Here is a 19277-nt window from a genome sequence, read left to right on the forward strand (position 1 = left end):
ATCATTGTATCATTCTTATTTTCAGCAAATAGTATCAAGAGAGTAAACTGTTTATAAAGTGTGCTTAAAACTGGTTGTTCATGAACCTCCTGACCATAGCTTCGCTTCCTAGCCCAGAGGAGTTATTGGTCTACTTGAGCAAGCGAAGCTGAGTAGCTAATATGAAGTCCACATCCAGCTCATCACTGCCCGTGACTGAGCATGCATGGGCAAGTTAGCAGTATAGAGCTTTTAGGTACCTTGTTTCAGGAAATGTGGGTTAAAGCTCAAATTTCTCACCCATGGCCTCAGCTATTTCATTTGGCCATTGGATGATTTTAATTTTTATTGTCTTTTGACAAGGTCTGCACTTTTCTATTGGCCAGATTTCCCACTGTTCTCTATTGCTAAAGCCTGACCTTTACCCTCTGTAATGTTAACTTTATAGCTCCTCAGGTTTGTGGCCTCTGGTTCAGAAATGTAGGAATTACCTATGGTATGTCATGAGAAAAATTATGTGCAGTGAGATTACATCATTTTGATTTGTACTCCTTTTCCACGTCAATAGGGTCATTCACATGTCAAACTGCAGCTTGCCGCTATGTTTTGTATATCAAACCTCATATGGAACGAAGAGGAAGGTAAGATATTGGTGAGGTTTGTACCAAAGAAAAGTTTGGATGGACATTTTTACATAGGGAAAGCAGAAGTGCCTTTGGAGTCCTTGGCAGAAGCCCCACACATTTGGACTAGCTGTCTTCCAGTGTTACAGAGTCATCTTGCTGTGGGAATCAGTAGCGTTAACCTAAGTCAGCCAGATAATTAATGTTGAGTTGGCCCCCGCCCCCGTACTTGATGCTTTCCGGGTACTAGATTACAAAGGGTTAGCTTAAGAAGGAAGGCCCAGACCCTATCTTTGAGAGAGCTGATGAAGAGGATGCTAGGTTGCCTTTGAAGAAGGTGAGAGGAGAGAGTGGCGGAGGGTAGGACTCACCGAGGACACGCACCTTTGGGACCCATCCAGATAGCATGATGGCAGGTGGGCACATGGTGAGGTAGTGCACAGACCAGTTGAGAATGAGCCTTCTTGGGTGAAATGGTCTCACCTAAGCTGCCCGTTCCCTTTTTACACCAGGCCAAAGGCATCCAAAGTGGGCTCTAGGCATAGATGGTTCTGTGCTCCGTGTCTCTCTGTATGTAACCAAGCAAGAGTCAGATCGGAGAGAGCACTGGGCCTCTCTCTGCTCCCAGTGGATGCATTAAAATCATCTGGGAAAGCGGACAAGTACAGTTTTGGCGCCTGTTCCTAGAGAGTCAGGGTCCCTGGGTGCAGAGAGGGTGGTGCGTGCATGCAGCGGGGAGGAAGCAAAACCAGATGAAACCCCCAGGCCATGTGGTACCAAGGCTGCATGGGACTCAGGACATCCAAACCCGGCCTTGGCAGTCTTCTAACTGGAAGATAAAACAGAGCAGCGTGAGATTAGAAGGGCCACGTGTGCTGTCACAGAGGCAGCAGGTGCTGAGGGCATCGGGAGTGGAAAACACTCCTGATAGGAATAGAAAACGTGTGGTTTGTCCTTAAAGAGTGACAAAGCCTAGTGGCACAGGGTCTTAACAATGTGACCGACCCTGCTTCTGAAGTCTGTGCAAGAGTTAACTTATCAGCAGAGCCCAGGGTGGACTTGAAGGAGGGCTCAGGAGGCAGAGGGGCCAGGTGGGAGGCTGTGCTGGGGCTTGATGGGATCCGGCTGCCCAGGGCTGGGAGGGTTGGCGTGAGTGACTGGGAAAGCTGGGGGAGAGGGGCGCCCTGCATCACGTTCCCATTAATCTAGAAGTTTCAATCTTTCAGGCTCACAGGAACGCCAGGATAAATTACGAGACATGGGCATTGTAGATATTCTACACAAACTGAGTCAGTCGCCAGACTCAAACCTTTGTGACAAGTGAGTATCGATGTGAAAGGGCCTTGCTCTGTGTGAAAGGTGTGAGCTGTTTTGGGTAACCCATGTGGCCAGCCCTTTAAGATGGTTCAGGGTGCCGTGCTTTATTCTTCACTGTGTGAACCAGCTGTGATACAGGGTGTTCTTTTTCTTTTTTTTTACATTTATTTGTGGTATGTATGTATAAGGGTGGGTGGGTGTGCACCATGGCACATGTATGGAGGTCAGAAGACAACTTGTTTAGTTCTCTTCTTCCGTCATGTGGGTGTAGAGATGATGGTCAGACTCAAATCATACTTGTCAGCAAGCACCTTTACCCACTGAGTCCTCTCGCTAGTGCCCAGCTGTGACGCCTGAGATGTAAACAGCCATCTTATTCTGAATGGATATGACTTTCAGCCATCTTGTGGTTATCTGAAGAGCACCCAGAGGTTTCTCCCTTACATCCTCTTGACCATTAAAATAGAAATGCATTTGGCATTTGAGGGACACACAGAGACCAGTAGTGAAATACTCATTGGCTCAGAGCGTCACTGAGCTCTGCCTTATGCTGTTGCAAAAGGCAGCCCCTGCCTCGGGAAGCCCATCATCCCTGGGAGGGGCAGGAGGTATAGTCAGAGATCCAGCCAACCTCAAGATAACCTCCCCACCCTCCACCCCTACCCAACAAGAGGTGCTTTTCCTGTGCCATCTCACAACAGCCTTCATTTTCCCACTCACTTGTGAGAAAGCAGCAGGGGCCATACTGTCTATGTGCTGAGATAGCTCCGAAGCCCTCTCGCCTTCACGTCTGGCTCTGCTTTTCACATCCGTGCCCCTCATACCCACCCCATAATGTAGCCACACCCACTTGCTTACAGTGTCATAGCTTCAGGCATTACACGTTGTGTCCCATGTGATTTGCCATCCTAGTTGTTCCCCCTTAGTGTCCCCATTGTTCTTTTTTTTTTTCTTCTAATTACTCACTCTATTCCAGTAACTTCACTGCGTTAGGTATTGATTATAAAAAGGTGAATAACTTGGTGAAGTCCTTCCCCATGTGCAACGTAGATCATAGTGCAAAAGCCAGACACTAAACAAATAGACACATATCAGGTGATGGCCAGTACAATAAAGAATAAAGGCCATTTCTTTCATGTCCTATAGTCAGAAAAGGCCTGAGGGTGTGACAGACAGCCCAGGCTTAGTTGAAATGAGAGTCCTCTATACAGAGGTTAGAGCGAGACTGATCCAAGCAGGCAGCCCAGGTCAAAGGCCCTGAGGCCCAGGGGTTAATTTAATATGCTGAAGGATACACAAGAAGAGCAGTGAAGCTGGAGAAAGGTAATGAAGAGGCTTGATCCCAGGGGCAAGGGCCAGAGCTCAGCAGAGCTCAGCTTTGTAGGCTCTTCTCCAGGACTATGGCTTTCTTACTCAGGGTTCTAAAAGGAAGTTATTGGAGAACTTTGAGCAAGAGACAGCGCAGGTCTGCAGGACTTGCTTACGGACTTTGTATGGAGTCTTCTAAGAGAAAGGGCCGGTGCCCAGGTTTAATCCTCAGCAAAGGGGTAGAGGGTGTTGTGCTTACCAAGAGAGGTGGGTATGGGGATCTTCAGGCTGGGGTAGACAGAATTGAGCTCTTATTTGGACATGGGTGCCTGTTGATACCCAAAGACTCGGGAAAATGTGACTGGGACGTAGATTTGAATGGTGTTCAAAGCCATGGAGCTGGAGAGAGTCACTGAAGAAGAGTAAGAATAAGTTGAGAGGAAAATGCTAAGAACTAAGGTTCAGGGCCCCCCCAACAGTTATGGCAGATGAGAGAACTCCAGCAAGAGAGCAGGAGGCTCAGCCAGTGGGGTAGGCAGCCATGCAGGTACATAGCTGTCCTGATCGCTAGCAGGGACATGCCCAGTGGTGCTGTGTCTCCTTTAGCCCTCCTCGGCCAGCACCGGCTCTGCTCCCTTCGTGCCTGTCTCAGTGATCTGCTGTTCTAGGCTCCCAAAGGATACAGAGCATGTGGGGCTTCTGTCCCGTGGGTTAGAGAAGGTAGGAGCCGCTGCCTTCCCTCCTCAGCTGCTGGCTTAATTGCTCTCCTGAGAGACAGGCTGCAGGACTTTGGTCAGATTTGTTTGGAAGAAAAGAGTTCTACTTAAAATTGTCTCTAGGAGGAGCTAGAGGGCAAAGAAATGCCTCCTCATCTTGGACAGACTAGGTTTGGGTTCTGGTCTGTATTGTTTAGACCAATCTAATGATGTTTCTCCAAATTTATGTGGCATATAAGCTTGGCTTTTGGTACTTTCCACATGCAAACCCCTACTAAGAGAAAAGGCAGGCATCTGGGAGTGGGATGGTTGCCCATGATCTCAGCACCCGTGAACCTGAGAGGAGGATTGTGAGTTTGAGGCCACCTTGGGCTGCAAGCTGGCTTCTGTGGCCTCAGGAAGGAAGGGTGGGAGGGAGGGAAGGAACCAAGGAGTGAGCCACTCAGCCTGTCCTCTAAAACCACCTGTCTAAAAGACTCACTAAATAACAGATAGTATAAGCACAGTAAGATACGCTCTGGAGCCCCCAGGTAATCAAATAGCCTACTAGATCTAGAAAGATCTAGCAATTGAATCATCAGGTTCCCTTTTTCCTTGGGTGGGACGACAGTGTCTCGCTCTGTACCCAGGCTGGTCTGGAACTCATGGTCTCCCTCCTACCGCTACCTCTCTAGTCCTGTCGTAGACGTGCACCATCACGTGAGCTCAATTGATAGCTTTAAAGACTAACACAGGATGTCTATTAGGACCCTCCCGTGTCCATAATGACACACACAGTAGTCTGGCAGCTAAGCAAGGCAATTCTTGGCCTCTACTTTAAAGGCCGTAGATGAAGGCCAGCTGGAGCAGCACACGTGTGTGATCCCAGCAGGAGGGATTGCAGCTCCCTGGGGGAGCAGGAGCAAGAAGGGCATTGCAAGTTCAAGGCCAAAACAGGCTGCGTACTCTCTAGGCCACAGAGAGAGAAACTCTGTGTCAAACACACACAAAGGAACAAACAAAACCCTCCAAGACTGTACCCTTGACTTTACAATAGCAGTTGTAATTGAGTCTAGTTTGTCATTGGCCTAGTCTACTTGGGCATACTTTCATCAGCTAAAAGCAGGTCCCAGTTTTTAGCATTTTCTTTCTATAAGCTAGGCACGGAAGCCATGGGACTTCCTAGCTCCACGCTTATGTCTTTATGGTCTGCCAAGCTGTAACCTGCATAGTTCTGAGGCATCTGAACCAGGAAGAAGCTTATCCCATAGGCTCTGGACCCCTTGTGTGCCTCAGCCCTTTGGTACCTTCCCTGGACCCATCCATTGCAACTACATAAAGTCCACACTGCAGTAAGGATAAGTCAGAATTCCAGATCCGTCTCGACTGTAGGAAGACTGTAGGCTCTCAGCACATGCCAGGCAATGTGGAATGTCGCCAAGGGACAGCAGGCTGAAGGGTGAGAAGAGCTGTCCAAGAGAAACCCAGGGAGAAAAATGCCTGGTGACCATAGGTCTCTGCCCCATAAGGTAGGTGCTCAGTTGGGCTCAACCCAGCTCCCTACCACCTACCACTGACCACAAGGGTTTCCCCCACAGTTACAGTTGTGAGACAGTACCTAATGGGAATTTTGTGATTTCAGGGCGAAGACGGCGCTGCAGCAGTACCTGGCATGATGGGAGAGCCCTGGGCACCTTCGAGCACCCCACCCCTTTTCTAAGGAAGAACAGGAGCTAGCCTCATTTGACTCCTTCTATTTGCACACGTCACCTTGGACTGCAGGGAGCTGTTTTGCAGAGCATTTTAGTAGGCTTAGATCTCAAATTCATCTTGAGACATTTTTTTGAGGTAGTAATTTCCTCAGAGGACTATTGTCTTTTATTTTGTTTTTGTCTGAGCTACCTGGACTCTTTATTAGAACAATCAATCATTTTCCTTTGGACCTACAATTTTTGGCCTATGCTGCAGCCACTTTGTGAGCAAGAATGATGTGTGTATGTGTGCGTGTGTGTGCGTGTGTGTGTGTGTGTGTGTGTGTGTGTGTGTGTGTAGGTGTGTAGGTGTACACGCGCGCGTGCACCTGAGTCAGAGTGAATGGTCGTGTGGGTGAGAGATACCTCAGATTTTTCTTTTCTTATTTTGTGTGAAAATCTCTTTTCTACAGATTTTCCAGGGTTTAAGCATTGCTTGCTGTATAAAAAACAAAAAACAAAAAAACTTTACTGAATTATATACAGTTTGAATGAAATGTTATTTTAAAAACAAAACAATTGTTTAGTGTTCCATAAAAGTTATGTTGAATTTTGGTCAGATGAATATTTGTAAGTAAAAAAAAAAAATATATGCATTTCTGAACCTCAACTTACATAGATTTTCTTTATAAAAACAAACAAAAAAGACAAAAAAAAAGACAAAGAAAAAGTTTGGCTACAGTCTGCCTGAATAACAGGCGCTGTACATGGTGCTGTGCAGATGGTAAGCTAGCATCTTACTGCCATCAATATTAGCAGGTACAAAGCCTTTGGTTTTTGTTTGTTTTTCTTGTTGTTGTTGTTGTTGTTGTTGTTGTTGTTGTTGTTTTCCAGCTGAATCCAATAAGTTCTCAGGCTTCCAAGTCAGAAGGACGGTGGAATGGAGCGAAGTGAGAAAACAGAATCACTCTAGGATTTTGAAACACCAAAGGGAGATAGAGCTACTGATAGTGGAGGGCTGCCTTTGACAGGACTGGGGACCAAAGACCTCCCAGCATCCCTAGGTCCTGTTCTTAGTGTGGCAGTATGTGCCAGGGTCTCAAAACAGACCTGGAGAGCAGGTTGCCACTTCTGGAAACAAGCCAGATCACCTCCTGCTTCCTGCAGCAGCATGTATCACTATGAGGCTAGCTTGTTCCCCAAATGTGTCCTAGAAAGAAGTAGCAAGGTAGAAGCTGCTTGTTAACTGTCCCAGCAAAGGCCACACAGTAGTGGGGGATGCTGGGTGCTGCGCTGTCCTAGAATGAGATGGGAAGTCTTTTCCTGAATGAAGCTAAACTACTTCCTATTGAGAGAAGGGAAGAGGCATCTCCCCTTGATGACTGAAGGTGCCCCACCCCCCTTTTGGCATCTGTTCCAACTTCTGGTCCCTTCAAAACGAACTCAACAGAGGTAGAAACAGCCTTCCTTTCCTTTTCCTAGGAGGAGATCAGAAGCTTGCAGTGTGTGCAGCTGCTGGCCCCCACTCCCTCCCACCAGCCACTCCCGATAGGGCTGCTCACCCGAGAGCTGCTCCGTCACTAGCCTGCACCTTCCTTGGAAGATTTAAGTATGGCTGATTGCAAATGAATGTTTTTTTAATGTATTTAATGCAATGTTTTCTGTTCTCCATATGGCCACCCAAGATGCAAACACAGAGATTCCCAAGTTGTTTTTTCCAGAACTCACTGATTTTAAAAGCTGTCACGACAGAACTTGGGTTTTGTACAGATGTCAGAGTGTTAATATGAGAAAACTAGCTTGAGGAAAAACCTAGGATTTCTGGGAACGAAGCCTTCTCAGGGCCTACTCATTGCCACCCCTGGTGCTGAGACTGTACCGTTCCTTAGCATTTGTAACAAGATGCTACAGTGTCAGTTTTAGAAAATACCAGTGAGTCTAAAGAACCCAATAGCATGTTGCTGAGACAATCGAGAATCCAAACAGCATGAAAGGCTGAAGAAGCCTTGAACTCTGTGGAGAAAACTTGCCTGTGGGTATAAGATATGGTGACATAAAAAGTGCTTTACTATAATTAACTTTTCTGATCTGAATGAAGGGAAGTGTATTTATTAAAACAAAGCTGTTTGCTGCTTTATGCAGGTGCAGTGTTTGGTCAGCAAGGAAGTGGGAGAACGGGGCATGGTCTTATGTCTACACCCAAGTTCCTAATGAAGCTTCTCGCTCTAATACTGCATTCTGTTTCTCCTTTTGTGCCCTGATTGTAACCCAAAATTTATGAAATAGAAAAGAATGTCCAATTTAATAAGTTGCATTTTTTTCCTTAAGCACTTTATTCAGAACAATACATGTTCTTCTGGTAGTGTTTGGATAATATGATTTTAACACATGCTAATAAAAGCCAAGAAAAGTCATGGCAACTTCTTACAAGGAGTCTGTTTTCCAAGTGATCGGAGCACCAGGAAATGGCAGGAGATCCCGTGCGCTGGCTGTGAGAAGCTGTGATTTGTGGTAACTGAAGGGCTGTGAGGTGGTTTTGCATTGCAGAATGAAGGTCAGTACCTGAAGCCAGCGAGGGCTCCCCGCGGTACCTGCAGTGGTGTGAGGGCTCCTTTCCCTGGCCCCCGGAAAGCCTGCAGACTCTGTAGGTGCCCGTTCCCAGCCACCAAGACCCCTCCGCCAACCTGCTGTGTCTTTCCCTTTACTCACCCCTCATACCACCATTGCCACCACCAAGTGACCACCTGCTGTCCTTCTGCAGGGACACACAGATGCTCCTCACTTCCTTACTATGCTGTCGTCTCAATCTAAACCTAATTGCAGCAGCTCCCAGTTCTAGGCCTCGGTAAAAATAGGAAGCCAGGGACACCTGCTCCAGAGCATGACGACAGAGGAGGAGGACAATGAGGTGGGTGTTAAGGGAAGAGAATTTTGGCGGCATCAATCTCTGGGATACACAAAGTGACCATAGGTGGATGGCCATACAGCCCCCTTTTTCATAACTTCCCGGGGGAAATGTGCATTGCCACTCCGGGTCTTGGTAGCGACCCAGCAGAAGGTGTCCCAACACCTGGAAACTGGGGTAAGTCTGCCACCCCACCCTGCCGCTGACATTCTCTGAACAGAGAGTCCCATTCATTTCCTCCTTGAGTCAAGTTTTTCTTCAGGTCCTAGCCTCAAGGAGAGCTAAGGCAGCCGGAAGGGCCATGGTGCAGATGGCAGAGCCACCTATGCTGTCTCTGCAGCTCTAGGCTCCTGCTTCTGTGTTGCCAAGCAGCAGGACTGTCAGGGAGGGCAGGCCATAGCTAGTCCTTAGTGTGAAGCCACCCCTTTGACTCCTCACAGGAGGCACTTGAACAGAGAAACTGAGAGATCTAAAAGCCCTGTCCAGAAGCTGCCTTGGGCTGGTTTCTCTTAGTGGGTGCCAGATGAAGGAAGGGTTGCTACCAAGGGTGCTGTCCCCGAGAGTGGCCGGACCTTAACAGCCACTCCCTAGAACTCTCTCCCAAACTTCATCCTTAAGCTGTGGATCTTAGGGATTCTTCAAAGCAACACAATGCAGAACGCACAGCATCCTCAAGGCCAAAGCAATAAAGGAGTGTGTCACCATTAACTGTACCGTGCTTCCACTGCGCAGCCTTATCCTACCCAGCCACCCCCTGGGAAGGGCTCACACAAACATCACACCTTGGGCCCAGTTCCCCACCCACCCTTTCCTCTTTCCTCTGCTTTTAGAGGCCTTGATTGCTCCAGCTCTCCTCTCGCCAGAGATAAGGCCCCTGGCATCCTGACTCTGGGGAGCTGTGCTAGCTGGCAGTTCAGTGCACACCCTCCTGCGGGTAGTTTGGAGCTGTACTTGTCTGTTGTGTGGAAGCTGTAATGTGGCAGGCCTCCGGAGCCCCTGTGCAGAAAGAGCACTGTGCTCATGCGCCTGGAGTTCAGAATAGTAGATCCTAGCTGCTGAACACGTGTCATGGGCATACACATCAGAGGTGACCTAAGGTCATGGAGCTTTACACCTTGTTTTGTGCCTTCTTTCCTACCTTCGGGCAGCTTGGTCAACCTTTTCAGAAACAGCACAGTGCTCAACGGTGCGGAGGTTGACAGGACATAATGCCCCCAGTGAAGAGCTGGCGTGTGAGAGCAAAGTGCCTGCTGAGAGCCTACAGTCACAGGACAGTGCACTGAAGACAACCAGCAAAAGTGTGCTGGCATTTTCCTTGTGCGGAAGAGCACAGCCTTGGTCAGCTCACAGATAATGCAAGAGCAAGGTGGGCACAGGTTGCCATGCATGTGTGGCGACATTACAGGATACTAAGTTACTTTTTACTGAAATCTTTACATCGCCCAGAAGAAGGGGCAGCCCTGCCAGCAACTCAGTGAAAATTGAAGGCTGCCTGGCCCCACAGGAACACATGATCAGGTCTTAAAAACAGGCTTTTGCCATATCAGAAGCCCCCCTGCCCCCCCAAAAAAATAAGGGAGGAAAGTATTAATTAGGAGCATGCTCTGATGTGTGGTGAAGTGCACTGTTAGTGGCTGCCCTTGCAACTTGAGTAGGTAACATGGGCTGTACCAGCACCTATTCATACCTGTACTATGTCAGTATGTGGCATGCCATAACTATCAAGTAATTTCAGATCCTCAAGTTACTAAGTTGCTGAAATGGCCAACAAGTAAAGGTACCTGCTGCTACACCTGATGACCGTCAGATACCCAGGACCCATGTGCTGGAAGGAGACAGTTGGCTTTCTTATGTTGTCGTCTGAGCTGTATGTACTCTCATGCACACACAAACACGCACACGCACAGTCACAAATGTTTTTAAGGTACCAAGCTTGGATCAAAGCAGTAGGTTTATTGTTGGGGACACCCAGTGTCCCCTGAGGTGACACGATGTCTCAGAGAGAGTACAGTGACTAAAGGGTAGGGTCTGTTCTGTAGACTGTTCATAAGGCAGGGAAGTGTATACAGTTATTTTCATTTTTTCACAAAATATGGCTATACCAAGAACATATTGGTGCTCTGAAATCATCCTGGGGAGGTCCTTCTGTGCATACATGAGCTCCGATGTCTCCTCTTGTGGCCTTGTGACTTTGACCTTGGCAAAAGGCAGCACAGCACCCCAGTCCTCAGATAGACTCAGAGACCACAGTCTGAGCCTCCGCATCTACAGGGTAACATTGTTCTATAAGATTCCCGAAACAGCCAAGCCTCCTACCCGCCCCCCCACCCAACCCCCAAACAAAACAAAACAGAAAAATGGGACACAGCTGAGTGTGTTGACAGGCGAGATAGCCAGAGAGTTCATAATAGCTGTGACAGGAGGAATGATTCAACAATTTTAAGAAGGGGCTGGAGAGATGGCTCAGAGGTTAAGAGCATTGCTTGCACTTCCAAAAGTCCTGAGTTCAATTCCCAGCAACCACAAGGTGGCTCATAACCTTCTATAATGAGATCTGGTGCCCTCTTCTGGTGTGTAGGCATACATACAAGCAGAACATTGTATACTTTAATTAATTAATTAAAAAAAAAAAGAATGGGCGATTCGGGTAAGTCAGTGCAAGGCTAGACCTTTACATCCGATTGCTCTCCTCTTCACAACAAATCTGGGAGGAAGATGCTGTTTGGGAATTATTAGTTTGGGGTTTTAGTGGGCTTATTGTCTGCATTCCATGCAGGAACAAATGGATGCAGCAAAGGTAAGTAATTTCCAGAAGCTGTTTAGCTGGTGAACAGTGGAACCAGGATCTGACTCTGGGGCCTGGAGCAGGAAAAAGGCTAACTAGGTGAAGGTGCGTGCTCCTCCCAGTGAAGCTGCCTCACAGAAGCCACCTGTGATCGGGGCTCAGGCCCTTCTAGAACTGTCTCCCTTACTCTGTCAGCTGAGGCCAAGATGTCAGGTCCCAAATCTCCAGCACTCCCCAGGAGCCCTAGTCAGCTGTTTCCAGCCACTTCACTGCCACCTACCCCGGGTCGGCCCGGAGTTGCACTTTTGTTCCTCCAAGGTATGCCCTGGAATGGATAAAGATGTGTCGTGTGCTCTGAAGGCCCTGGCCCTGGCAGGGCTGTCCACCAAAGTGGGAAGGCCAAAGGATGCGTGGGCATGGTTGTGTGAACTTGGGTCTCTGCCCACCCCCACAGAGCTGTACTCCCTGAACTGGTGCACTAAGCATGCCCCTCAGCTCTCACCCTACCCGTCCTGAGATGCTGAGCTTTAGATCTTGATACCGTAAGGACATCAAACATTTGGGCAAATGTATAGGCTAAAATCCAAACACAGGCAATAAGCACTTTAGATGGATGCGCAGCCTCTTTTTTTTTTTTTTTTTTTTTTTTTTTTTTTTTTTTTTGGTAGGTTTGGTTTGGTTTGCTTTTGTTCTTTTGAAATAAGAGTTTCTTTGTGCAGCCCTGGCCATCCTGGAACTCATTCTGTAGACCAGGCTGGCCTCGAACTCAGAAATCTAACTGCCTCTGCATCCCAAGTGCTGGGATTAAAGGCATGCCCTATCACCTGGCTTGCCTCCTCTTAAGAAACTAGCCTTCACATCCATGGGCTTTTTCCCTAGACTGTTCATTTCCTCTTGCTTTCACCTCACTGTGCAGCCTCCGTGCTAGCCAGACCCAGTTCTTCTGTCGGCTACAGAATCAAGGTTCTCCGCATCTAGACTCTGGTTTCTCAGCTACATCTGGAGAAGGCGATGGCCTGGCCCATTTTGCCCAGGCAGACGCTGTGAAAATTTCCCATGGAGGGGGAGAGAGTGATCCTTTATAGTCCCCTCTAATATAGGCTGAGGGCCACAGGGCCACAGCAGGATCCAGAAGGGGCCATTTACTAGACAGTCTGGCTTTTCAGCAAGCCTGCTGGGGAATGGGAAGGGGGTGTACACAGGGAAAAGAGAGGGACATCTGACCTTGAAGTAAACCTCACAAAGTTATTAAAATTTCACAAATGATTAAAACACTTTTAAGGGTGTTCAACAATCTTAGCTGTTGCAGAAATGCAGATTAAAATCACTTTAAGATTCCATTTCATACCAACAGAATGGCAACCATCAAGAACTCCGATAACAGTCGGAGGTGCAGGTGTGGGGACAAGTCACCTGCGTATACTGTTGATGGGGATGTAAGCTACTGCAGCACTCTGGAAATGGGTCTGGAGGGTTCTCAAAACAAACATACCACTCCTGGGCATGTACCCAGAGGGTTCTAGGCCCTGTGACAGCAGTAAGTGGCCTTGTTCAGTGCTGCCCTATCCACAGTGGCTAAGAAATGCAAGCAGCTGTTGAATAATCAAGGTTTGCACATACATAGTGGAATATTTCTCAGCTCCGAAGAAAACAGATTTTTCAGGGGAATGGGTGGGACTGTTGGGGAGGGAAGCATTTTAAGTAAGGTAAGCCAGGCCCAAGTGGACAAATGCCCTGTGTTCTCTCATATGAGGCTTGTGGTGTCAACTCTTCAGTATGGCTCATATCACACGGGCTGTGCAAGCCAGGAAGCAAGGTGAGGCAAGGTAAGGACTACCTTCAGGCAAGGCACATAGTAAGTATAACAATTAAAAAGAAAGGGCAGTATGCATGGAAAGGTGTAGGCAGGGAAGGAGGTCTTGAGATTGGGAAGACGAGGGTGAGGGATGGGCAGAGAATTAACTTTATCAAGTATGGAAGGCAATGTCTGCCCACATACACAGTTAACAGCTTGACCGTTGATAGGATAACCAAGTGCCATCTGCATGGATCCAAGCCCCTCTCCAAGTGGATAGGACCAGTGCCTGGTGGCCTAGCTAACCACCGAGATACGGGCAGGAGTAGGCCAGTGTGGGGAATGTATTCCTCATTGTTAACTAAACTGAATTATTAGCAACTGCCTTCTGAAAACCAGTGCTGAGACCCATAAACCATGGTGACACTCAGCCTTAACCAGAGAAGCCTCCCCTGACAATGGACAGGGGTGAATAAAGAGTCATGGCTGTCCAGGATGCAGAACGTGAATGACAGGAAGGGGCCAAGCCCTAGGTAAGTCACATACCACACCCCCTCTAAGGCTCAGGGACCGTTGTGAAAGAGAGGGCCACCAAACACCATTCCCTACACTCATAAAACTGCTGCGATCAGGAACGAATATCAGCTGTTGTTGCCTGTGTGGGGCCTGCATGAGGCCAGCCTCATGAGGTCCCACCCTTCTAAACTCTTGACTGTCGTAGACCTTGGTGCGGGGGGTGGGGTGGGGGGGGTGGGTGTCATTGTCTTTAGTGTGGTACTCTCTCCCCTCCCCTCCCCTCCCCTCCCCTCCCCTCCCCTCCCCTCCTCTTCTCTTCTCTTCTCTCTCTCTCTCTCTCTCTCTCTCTCTCTCTCTCTCTCTCTCTCTCTCTCTCACTCCTCCAGGCATTCGCTAGCATGGCTTTGAATACAGGTGGCCCTGGTTAATCTTAAAAGATGGCAAAACAAAATAAGCAGGTGCGAACACTGGAGAGAGAGGTGGGGAGCAGAGGGTGGGCCGGATGGCAGGGAGGTGGGAGGTGAAAGGGATCAGTGTACAAAACATGTACATGTGAAAGCATAAAGATAAAGTTTTAGTTTGTTTAAACTCATGAAGTTTCCCACGTGGCTTGCAGAAAGGCAACGTGTCTTCACAAGAAGCAGACAAACAATGACAATGCGTTATTAAAAAGCAGCCGTACAGCTCAATGAATGCACTAAGTGGTTTAATGCTGACACCAGTTGCACGGCGACCTGTGTTTCAGAACAGGACTTTATTGGCTAATTAGGAGGCAAGTGTCAGTTTCACTCACACAATCCTAAGTGGCTTTCACTTCATTGCATTGACAACTTACCCTGCGGGGCTTCCACGTCTTTATCTGAAAATTTGAAACTGGGGAAGAGCAGAGCCAGCTCTCTCTTGGCGTCCTCTCTGTCCCGGCTTCCATGCACAGCGTTAAAGGGCATTTCTGTGCCGTACTGAGCCCGGAGACTGGGAGCATTTGGTACCATGTAAAAGAAAGAGTTGCTTCACTTGAAAAGAAATGCTTTGCTCTCTGGTAGCAGAACCACAGCTACCAATCCCAAGAACAGCCACACCGGGCGTATTACACACAGGATCTGGCTATATCTCACTTCTGCTCAGAGACTACACTTCCCACTGTGCCGGGTCACCGTGAGGGCTACCACCATGCATCGCATCACACAGCTCTTTATGACTAATCTGGATAAGAACAAGAACACTGCAAGGTAAGACCTACGTGCTGAGCGCTGCTCTAAATGCCTCTGCTCCCTGGTGGTGGATGTGCCCGCTTTACAGCCCAGAGAGCTCAACTGAAGCCCAGGAGGGACCTGACCCATTAGGTGGTGACCTAAAATCTGAGCCCTCGGCGGCTTTGCTTAGCCCAGTTGCCCCTCAGTTGGATGCCATTGTTCTTTGTGACTGCAAAACAGCTATAGGACTTTAGGGTTTTGGTTTGCTTTTTAAAGATTTATTACATAATTACGTATACAGTGTTCTGTCTGCATGTGTGCCTTCAGGCCAGAAGAGGGCACCAAATCTCATTATTGATGGTTGTGAGCCACATTATGGTTGCTGGGAATTGAACTTTGAGCCATCTCTCCAGCCTGGGCTTTGGGGTTTTGTTTGGTTTTGCTAAGTTCTTTCCTGTTGTCTGCTCATGTCTGCCAGCTCCAAGGACCACTGGCCCATGGATTTGGCACAGCTGACTTCAGGCTAGTTGCTCACTGAGTCACAGAGCTGAACAGGAAGCTGACTCCAGGGGGCTGTGGGAGTTGAGTCTACCGCACAGGCCAAGGCTGCAGTCTCTGACTCTTTGCATTGGGTCCCTGAGATCTGTGACAGTGAGCCAAACTCAGCAGTGGCCTTTAGAAGGAAGGAAGTGGGGAGGGTATCCCATGTCAGGGAGACTGGGAAACTCAGAGGAGGAGGATGTCGAACACTTCCCAGATATATAGAAAGGGACTTCCTGCCGCGTGCCCCCCTCCCCCAGAGAGCAGACAGCATCACCCACATTTCTGAACCAAATACCAATTGAAGCTTGGCACAGATGAAAGGACTAGAGCTGGTGTCACCTTTCAGGATGTTCCCTCCTGGCCACGCTGGGGTCACAAGGCCCCAGGAAGGTTTGCCAAGCAGTGACTGCATCCTCGGTGCCCTCGGTCTTGGTGAGGATAAGGAGGTGGCTGGGTCCGCTGCACATGTGGTGGACCAGCTTGTCAAATGCCTCCTAGGCACAGGGAAGGAGACAGTGACTCGGGGCAGGAGCTACTGACACCTGCAGAAGACCAGCAAACCCAGACTAACTCAACACTGGACGGGACTTAGTGAGCAGCCTCGTGTGTTCGTGGACACTCAGCCTCGGCCTGGCCACCCCTGCCTGCTGGGATGGTGATGACCAGCCAGGCCCCAGGTCCCCAGGAAGGTGAGCCAGGGTTGAACATGACTTAGGTTGGATAGTGCTGTGTCAAAAATCTGGTTTGTTTGGATATGTAATATATGAGTACAGTGTAGGTGGGACTTCCTTCCCGACGCCGCACAGCCCTTTTTCTTCCATAACAGTATCCCGGGTTTCCTTTGGGGAAGATCCCTTCTCTGTACCATTTGTTCCTCATTTCACAACCATGGTGCTTAGCAACCATCACACCTCCGACCTAGGAAGTGGTGCTATGGCCTAAAAATGGTCACTCATACTCGCCAAGTAGGCAAATCCTAAATAGAAGCAAGCAGAAAAAGTAAGTGGACTGTAAGTGGCAGGTGGCAATGCTTTGAATGGTTGGCGTCTGTGGGCCCTAGAACTTTCTTGCTTCCTCTTTTCTTCAAGCTCTCTTTAGGCTTTTTTTTCATTTTCTGTTGTGAGATCTGGGAGCATCCGTCTAAACAAACATCTTTATTCCATTACTGACAGTTAAAATCTCTTCCTTGAAGCCATGGTACTTGGGCTGTACCGGCTCTGACCATATTCTGAGGGCAAATCCATTGCCCACCCACCTGCTGTTTGTATTCTTGTTCTCCACATTACTCCCCCGCAACCCTTCCCCCTCCCCCTGCCCCGTTGACCTATCAGCATAGTGCTGGAGGAGGAGAGATGACACAGTGAGATGGACCAACAGAAGCAGATGAGCTGACCTCCTCAGCTCTGTGTTGATAGAACACTTGCATTTCCTCCTCTGTCAGGATTCTCTCTTCGTTTAATAGTATGTCAAATCCTGCTTCCTGAATCTGCAGAACACACACACACAAACACATATACATATACATGTAAGTGTGTATTCTACAGATGTAAGTCAAGCCCACATTCACAGGGATCTTAATGGAAAGATTAAAAAATAATAATAATAAAGGTAGGCAACATTCAAAGCAATGCAGATCCTCAGCCCCTTCAGCACCTGCCCCCAGACCTACCATTCTCCTAACCATTAATAGAATTTGAATTATAATTCATTAGGATCCTTTTTCCCCTAGCACATCAGAGCCCTGCCGCTGCCCCCATCCCTGTGTATCCACCACAGGGGACCTGAGAACAGTCACGCAAGGTGTGTCTTGTACCTCCTACCTTCATGATGATCTCATCAGCCTTTCCGTGGGCCACTGCATCTGGCTTAATGATGGCTAAGGTACAGGTCTTCTCTGATGACACTGAAATAAGGCAGGGGAGGCACTGTTAGATGGTTGGGGCTCTTGGGAAGCCATTTACAGGGACAGTGCTGTTTCAACTCGGGCTCCATTGCACTGAGTACCAGGTATAGACTTGGGCTTTAGGCTTCCAGCCTTTGGCCTCTAGGCTGTGCCACTGTAGACTCAGACTCTAGAGCATGGCACCAACACACCTGGCACCAGACCACAGCCCGAGTTAGACGAACAACTCTCTGCCTTTCTGAATGCTCATCTAGGGACATGACATTTCCAAAAGACTGGTCAGGAGCAGAAATTTGGAATGGCTAAATGAGTGGTCTGGAGATGGCTGAGCAAGGAACACAGGCGCAGAGGTACCAGACCCAGCCACCCCCATGCCTTCCTGTCCCCTCTTGAGGTTCTCAGCTTTAACTTCTGTCCATCTTGGTCTCTTCTCATGCCCATGACTCCTTCGCTTCTGCAAAGTAAACGTCTTTTATACATATGGGTGTTTTGCCTCCGTGTACACCTGTGCACCATGGCATACAGCACCCACAGAGAAGCAGGCATTGGCTCTTCTGGGAGAGGATTTACAGATGGTTATTAACTGCCACGTGTGCTCTGGGAGCCCTCTGAAAGAGCATCCGGTTCTCTTAACCTCTGAGCCTCTCCTTTCCTGCTGGGTGGCAGAAACGATTGCCCCCTAGCCCCGCGTCTGAACTCTGTGCTTCCCAGCTCTCGCACAGGCTACTAAACTGCAGCTGCAAACCTCTCCGTTTCTCTTCAGGTTCTCCGAGAGAAGGTCAGACAGAGCAGCTTGCACCTTTTTGTTTTGTTTGTTTGTTTTGTTTTTGTTTTAGCTTTAATTTTAGCAGTGCTGGGGGCAGCCCTGAGGATCAGAGGCGACTTAGGTCCAAGCCATCAGAAACTCTGTAGAAAGCCCTTTGCCTAGTCGAGGAGCCCTTCTTTATTGGGCTGCTATGTACATGAACTGGGCCTTGGTGAGTTATCTGCATTCTCTACAGAATCCACATCCCCCACCATGTTTTCTGCTTCCCAGCGTGTCTATCTGTTGTGCCCAATGAAGCGGAACCATTGGTACCTAAGGAAGGTTTCTACTGGCAACATCTGTAACGCACTAGGTGGATGCTGTCCACTGAATAGATGTCCGCTAAGGACCCAGATGCCAAAGGTGTGGGGCCCAGCCTGTGGCCCTGTTGGGAGGTAACTGAACCTTTGAAAGGTGGGGCTACTGACAGGTGGCCAGGCTCTTGCAAGAGGCTTGTGGCACTCCAGCTCCTTTGCCTCCTGGCCGTGAGAGACCTGCTCTGTCGTATGTCCCTTCCCTGTGCTGCTGTATCACAGGTTCCAAAGCATCTGGACCAACTGATTGTGGGCAGAAACCTCCAAAACCCTGAGCCCAAAAAAAAAAAAAAATCTTGTCTATAGAAGATGATTATTTTAAGTATCTTGAATGATGACAGAAAACTGACTTACATAGTACATGTCACCCTAAGCAAAGGACAGTTAGCTTTTCTATGGTTACCATTTCTGACAAGCTGCGGACACTTGATATTAAGGTACTCTTACGCTTGATTCTGGGATGTAGTGGGCTCATGAGATCACCTAAAGGGTCGGGGAGAAGAGGCCGCATCTTCCAGCTTCAGTTTGAAGGGAAAACCCAGGGAAAGAGGCCAGAGAAAGAGAAAGATGTTATCTCAGAAGGCAGAGGGGGGGGACTGGAGCTGTAGCTCAGAGGTAGAGAGACTGGCCTAGCATGTGTGACGGCTTAGGTTCCATCTCCAGATAAACAACACAGACACACACATACACACACATACACACACATACATACACACATACACATACACACACACACACACACACACACACACACACACACACACACACAGGGATGTGGAGACATTGAGAAAAAAAGCACATGAACACCATAAATTTCAACATTTCTTACAGCAAGAGACTGTGGCTTTTATCACCAGGAAGGTCACTGTGCCTCTCAGGAGTGCCCTTTTAGGAGCAGTGGGTTC

General features: G+C 48.5%; 2 protein-coding genes across 3 annotated transcripts in view; one reads left to right on the forward strand and one right to left on the reverse strand.

The window, feature by feature from the left end:
- The window catches only part of ARMC8 (armadillo repeat containing 8), a 93374-nt gene extending 85346 nt beyond the window's left edge, over positions 1-8028 (forward strand). For both annotated transcript variants that reach the window (XM_084753547.1, XM_084753548.1), the window contains 3 exons: positions 548-620; positions 1829-1922; positions 5565-8028. In XM_084753547.1, coding sequence (XP_084609673.1) covers positions 548-620; positions 1829-1922; positions 5565-5598 — 201 coding nt within the window. In that variant the 3' untranslated portion in view covers positions 5599-8028. The remainder of the gene's footprint in view (positions 1-547; positions 621-1828; positions 1923-5564) is intronic.
- Positions 8029-10173: 2145 nt separating this feature from the next.
- Positions 10174-19277, reverse strand: part of NME9 (NME/NM23 family member 9) — a 36898-nt gene continuing 27794 nt past the window's right edge. The window contains exons 12-16 of the mRNA XM_084752237.1: positions 17171-17253; positions 16744-16836; positions 15690-15844; positions 14450-14586; positions 10174-10783 (exon numbers count right to left, since the gene is read on the reverse strand). Of these exons, the coding sequence (XP_084608363.1) occupies positions 10746-10783; positions 14450-14586; positions 15690-15844; positions 16744-16836; positions 17171-17253 (506 nt within the window). The 3' untranslated portion in view covers positions 10174-10745. The remainder of the gene's footprint in view (positions 10784-14449; positions 14587-15689; positions 15845-16743; positions 16837-17170; positions 17254-19277) is intronic.

The sequence above is a fragment of the Acomys minous genome (genome assembly GCF_964271855.1).
Source record: "Acomys minous genome assembly, chromosome: 13".
Lineage (NCBI taxonomy): Eukaryota > Metazoa > Chordata > Mammalia > Rodentia > Muridae > Acomys > Acomys minous.